The sequence below is a fragment of the Rhamphochromis sp. 'chilingali' genome, assembly GCF_963969265.1.
Source record: "Rhamphochromis sp. 'chilingali' genome assembly, chromosome: 19".
Taxonomy (NCBI): Eukaryota; Metazoa; Chordata; class Actinopteri; order Cichliformes; family Cichlidae; genus Rhamphochromis; species Rhamphochromis sp. 'chilingali'.
In genome coordinates this window covers 33,389,064-33,394,510 of record NC_137946.1, presented here as the reverse complement: position 1 = coordinate 33,394,510, position 5,447 = coordinate 33,389,064, and the positions used below count along the sequence as shown (strand labels likewise).

The 5,447-nt window shown below is 41.2% G+C and overlaps 2 protein-coding genes across 2 annotated transcripts; both read right to left on the bottom strand.

Moving 5' to 3' along the window:
• Positions 1-1,345: 1,345 nt before the first annotated feature.
• LOC308387719 (olfactory receptor 8G17-like) lies at positions 1,346-2,290 on the bottom strand (the record flags this gene model as incomplete). The annotated part of the gene is made up of 1 exon (XM_080867970.1): positions 1,346-2,290. One exon carries the CDS (start codon positions 2,288-2,290, stop codon positions 1,346-1,348), a length of 945 nt encoding a protein of 314 aa, XP_080724096.1.
• Positions 2,291-3,073: 783 nt separating this feature from the next.
• Positions 3,074-3,906, bottom strand: LOC308387517 (olfactory receptor 4K2-like; the record flags this gene model as incomplete). Its single annotated transcript, XM_080867622.1, is given in 2 exon segments — positions 3,074-3,891; positions 3,894-3,906. Coding segments are annotated over 2 exon segments (831 nt in total).
• Positions 3,907-5,447: the final 1,541 nt, after the last annotated feature.

The window sequence follows — 5,447 nt, the reverse complement described above, 5'->3', positions numbered from 1 at the left end:
TCCGGTGCATCATCTGCCCACCCGCATACCTCGGCTCCGTCTCATCTCTTCAGCTCTGCTCTCCTTGCACATTTTTACCTGTCACTGTATATAGCCCCTTCCCTTGTAAATATTTCCCCATCATTGTATATAAATCTGCATCACTACTATCTTGTGCCCGTATGTGTTTCTGCCACTAAATCCATCCGTGTAAGTTCTAACACCTGTGGCTGCAAAGCAAGTGCAAACGATTGATCATCCCTCCACTACCATGCTGACAGTTGGTGTGAGGCATTTGTGCTGATATGTAGGATTTGGTTTTACTTAAACAAGGCAAATAAATCCAATTCGCTATGTGTACTAAATACAAAAAATATTTATACTATGTGAAAAAGTATTCACAGTAAATTGTAAAGAAACGACTTTTCCCCCCTAGATAATTTTATACACTTACACTGTATTCCCAGTAAAAAAATATGTGAAATACAAGGAAGGAAAAAAGCCGCAACTACAGGATGGGCCATTTATATGGATACACCGTAATAACATGGGAATGGTTGGTGATATTAGTTACGTTGAAACCAAGCACACCATTGTTTTTCTTGTGACATTACCAATAAGTCTGATGTGTCACATGGCCCTCTTCCCATTTAAAAATCAAAAGTTGTATCCAAGATGGTCGACTTCTAAATGGCCACCATGGTCACCGCCCATCTTGAGGAGTTTGCCCCCTCACATATACTAATGTGCCACAAACAGGACTTTAATATCACCAACCATTCCCATTTTATTACGGTGTATCCATATAAATGGCCCACCCTTTACTGTTGTGTTTGGTAAGAAAACATACTATCACCAGGCTCAAAACTCTATTATAAATTGCATTGAAAATGTGGACTGTCATGGCTTTAATTGGAGAAGCAGATTTTTGTATGTCAGCCACTCATATAACAGAAGCCTTCATTATTAACAAACAGTGCTAAAAGGCTATCATTGAAAATGATAAAGACAACAGGAAACATGTAAAAGCAGGTGGAGGCTGTAGCTTAGGTCAAATTTTTACAAGTCATCTTATTCTCATCTGTACTTTTAATATCAGTAATGTATTGTAATAACACCATGTCAGTGACACTGGGTTTTTGTTACACACTTTAATACTCTCTAGGTCTAGGTTTGCTCAATGTTATTTTCTTTTTTTTTTTCCCAATAAATTAACTAAATATTTGACAAAAATCATGTTGAAAAAAAAGGAACCACAAGGGTTTGCCTTTGAAAATAGTGTTGCATTTCTACAGTGCTGGTAATAAATTATTCTTAATTATCTTGTGTCATCCTGCACGATTAATAATGCATGTGCAAATAAAACTTATTTTAATGGCCCAGTTTTCTTCTGTAGTAACTTTGCAAATAATTTTTGCATCTCTTTGGACTGTACACCATAAATAATGGGGTTGAGGCTTCCAGGGATGATGTGAAACAAAATGGAACAAAGTTTTCTGTAATCTGAGTACTGTGGAAAGCGATGCAACATAATGACAATCATTCCGCTCAACAGCATAATCAAGTAAACAACCAGGTGGGTGCTGCAGGTCTTCAATGCTTTACTGTTCAAAGACTTGTTCTTACTGGTTAGACAGACAATTGTTATACTAGCATATGTGAGAACAATGCTGCCTATAGAACCTGTAAACAGGACCACAGTGAAGGTGAGCCCATAGACATTATTAATGAACACATTTTCACAGGAAAGCTTAAAAAGAGAGGCATTGTCACAGTAAGGGTTTGTAATCAAAGTCCTGCATCGACTCAGTCGTACAGTCAGTCCAAGCAGAATCCCGACCAAAGCAAAGGCCACTCCCCAGGCAAAAACCGTCAGCTTGATCACCATTTTGTTGGTCATTATGGAAGCATATCGCAGAGGATTACAAATGGCCACATATCTGTCAAAGGCCATAATCATGAGCACAGTGTGACTCGTGGTACCAAACATATGTGTGGTAAAAGCTTGCACCACACATTCATAATAACTGATAAAGCGTTCAGATGGAGGCTTCAATATGTCTATCAACAATCGAGGTACCATGATAGAGTTTCCAAGAATATCATTAAAAGGCAGGTTGCAAAAAAGCATATACATAGGCTGGTGAAGGTTCTTGTCCATGAAAACTAAAACAACAATCCCTCCATTTGCTACTATTATAAACAGGTAGAAGAACAGCAGGAGAAGAAACAAAGCATATGTGGACTCTACTGAAATATTCAACCCTTCCAGCTGGAGTGTGAGGATGTTGTAGGTGTAGTTCTCCATCATCATGAAAGAACAAAATGGTAAGTAAGCCAATCAAGTTTGTGGTAGGAAAAACGTGTTTTGATTTCAGTTTTAAATGAGAGGTATCTACTCTGTCTTTTGTCTATTGTCTGCGCTTTCTTGTTCCTGGTAGTTCACAACTGGCAATGCCTACACAGAATGCGCTCTGCTGCAGTGTTATATGGGCATTATCTCAACCATGCAAACACTTAGCTTAAGCAATGTATGATGTCATACAATGAAGACAACAACAACTGTCAACAATCTGGGGAATAAAATTTGTGGGCAATGAAGTAATGTTTGTCTGCTCAAGCTTCACTTCTCACTGGTAGCACTTAGGCTGCGTTCACACTGCAGGCAAAAGCGCATCAAATCCATTTTTTTTACCCTCTGTGACACATATCCCATCATGGTGTGACAGTGTGAACGGCACAAATCCGATATTTTCAAATCTGACCTGGGTCACTTTCGTATGTGGTGCTGAATCGATACATATCTGTTTTAGAAAGCGACTGCTGTTTGATGGTCACGTCGCATTAAATCCGTCTTTTACGTCACTGACAGAAGACAGACGCCAATTATCAGCGCCGGAGAAGACATCGCGAACGCTTCCTGTCCATCCAGTGTAGATGTCAGTGAAACTGTTGGGAAGACAACGTTGGAGAAACGTGAACATTTTATTTGTTCTGTATAATCTGCAGATTCTGACATATGATATATAATATGTCACTTTAAACTGTTCAAATAACCCTGAAAATTGTCTTTAATATAATGGCAAAACCTTCTTTAACTTAACTTTTGATACAAATTTTTTTTTATCTCTTTGGATTGCATACCATAAATGATGGGATTGAGGCTTCCAGGGATGATGTGATACAGGACAGCCACAATTTTTCTGCTCCCTGAGTACTCAGGAAAGCGATGCAGAGTGATTATGGACATACCACTGAACAAAAAAATCAGATATACAACCAGGTGAGTGCTGCAGGTCTTCAAGGCTTTATTGTTCAAGGACTTGTTCTTAGTGGTTAGACACACCACAGTAATCTTAGTATAGGTAAGAACCATGCTACCGATAGAACCTGTGAACAAAAGCACAGTGAAAGTGAGGCCATAGACATTGTTAATGAACACATCCTCACAGGACAGGTTAAACAGTGCAGCATTGTCACAATAGGGGCTTTTGATCAGAGTTCTGCATCGGCCCGGTCTCAAGGTCAGACCAAGCAGAATCCCAACCAAAACAAAGGCCACCCCCCAGGCAGAAACTGTCAGCTTCATCAACATCTTATTTGTCATTACTGCAGCATAACGCAGAGGATTACAGATCGCTACATATCTGTCAAAGGCCATTATCATAAGCACTGTGTGAGCTGTGGTACTAAACATTTGTGTGGTGAAAGCTTGGACCACACATTCATAATAACTGATGAGGCGCTCAGACATGTCTACAAGCAAACGAGGGATCATGATAGAGTTTCCAAATAAATCATTAATGGACAGATTACAAAAAAGGATATACATGGGCTGGTGAAGACTCTTGTCAACAAAAACCAAAACAGCAATGCCCACATTTGCAACAATTAGAAACAAGTAGGAGAAAAAAGAAAAAGAAACATAGCATATGTGGCTTCCTGTGGGACATTTAAACCCTCCAGCTGTATTGTGAAGATGTTGTTTGTATTTTGCATGGACCTGAAAGAACAAGACAATTTCAAAGGCATTTCAAAAGCAATCCAGTAACTATCTAAAACATTAAATAAAGCTTTCACGCATGACATTCCCACATCTGTAAACAAGAGCTTATATCACAAAAAAAGACAGAGATCAGAATCAGAATCAGAATCAGAATACTTTATTGATCCCTGGGGGAAATTATTTTTTGTTACAGTGCTCCATTTTAAACCAACATTAAGACAAGACAGACAATACGCTAACTAAGAATAGTACAATATATACATATATATACATACATACATACATAAGTCACTTATAAATAAATATTTGGAAAAGAAACATGTGTAGTTGTAGCAGCAAACAGTGTGTTAAGTGGATGCGTTGTACAGGGAGATGGCCACAGGCAGGAATGATTTCCTGTGTCGTTCAGTGGTGCATCATGGGTAATCTCAGTCTCTCACTGAACGAGCTCCTGTGACTGACCAACATGTCATGGAGTGGGTGGGAGGTGTTATCCAACATTGTCTTTATCTTGGACAGCATCCGCCTCTCCGACACCACCTTGAGGGAGTCCAGCTCCATCCCCACAACATTGCTGGCCTTACGGATCAGTTTATTAAGTCTGTTGGCATCTGCGACCCTCAGCGTGCTCCCCCAGCATGCAACAGCATAGAGGATCGCACTGGCCACCACAGACTCATAGAAAATCCTCAGCATTTTCTGGCAGATGTTGAAGGACCTCAGTCGCCTCAAAAAATAGAGACGACTCTGGCCCTTCCTGTAAAGTGCTGTGGTGTTTTTAGCCCAGTCCAGTTTATTGTCAATGTGAACTCCAAGGTATTTATAGTCCTCCACAATGTCAACACTGACCCCCTGGATTGAAACAGGGGTCAAGTGTTTCCTGGTCTTCCTGAAGTCCACGATCAGTTCCTTGGTCTTTGCCACGTTGAGCTGCAGATGATTCTGCTCACACCACGTGACAAAGGAGTCGACCACAGCCCGGTACTCTGTCTCATCATCCCTGCTGATGCATCCAACCACCGCAGAGTCATCAGAAAACTTCTGAAGATGGCAGGTCTCTGTGCAGTGGCTGAAGTCTGTGGTGTAGAGGGTGAAGAGGAAGGGGGAGAGGACAGTCCCCTGTGGTGCCCCTGTGTTGCTAATCACCTTGTCAGACACACACTGTGGGAGACGTACATATTGTGGTCTTCCTGTCAGGTAATCAACAATCCAGGACACCAGAGAAGCATCCACCTGCATCGCTGCTAACTTATCACCCAGGAGGGTCGGCCTGATGGTGTTGAAAGCACTGGAAAAGTCAAAAACATGACCCTCACAGTGCTCGCCGGCTGGTCCAGATGGGTGTAGACACGATTGAGCAGGTAGATGATGGCGTCCTCTGTTCCAAGACGAGGCTGATAAGCGAACTGAAGGGGATCCAGATGTGGTCTTACTATGGGTCGCAGCTGGTCCAGGATGAGCC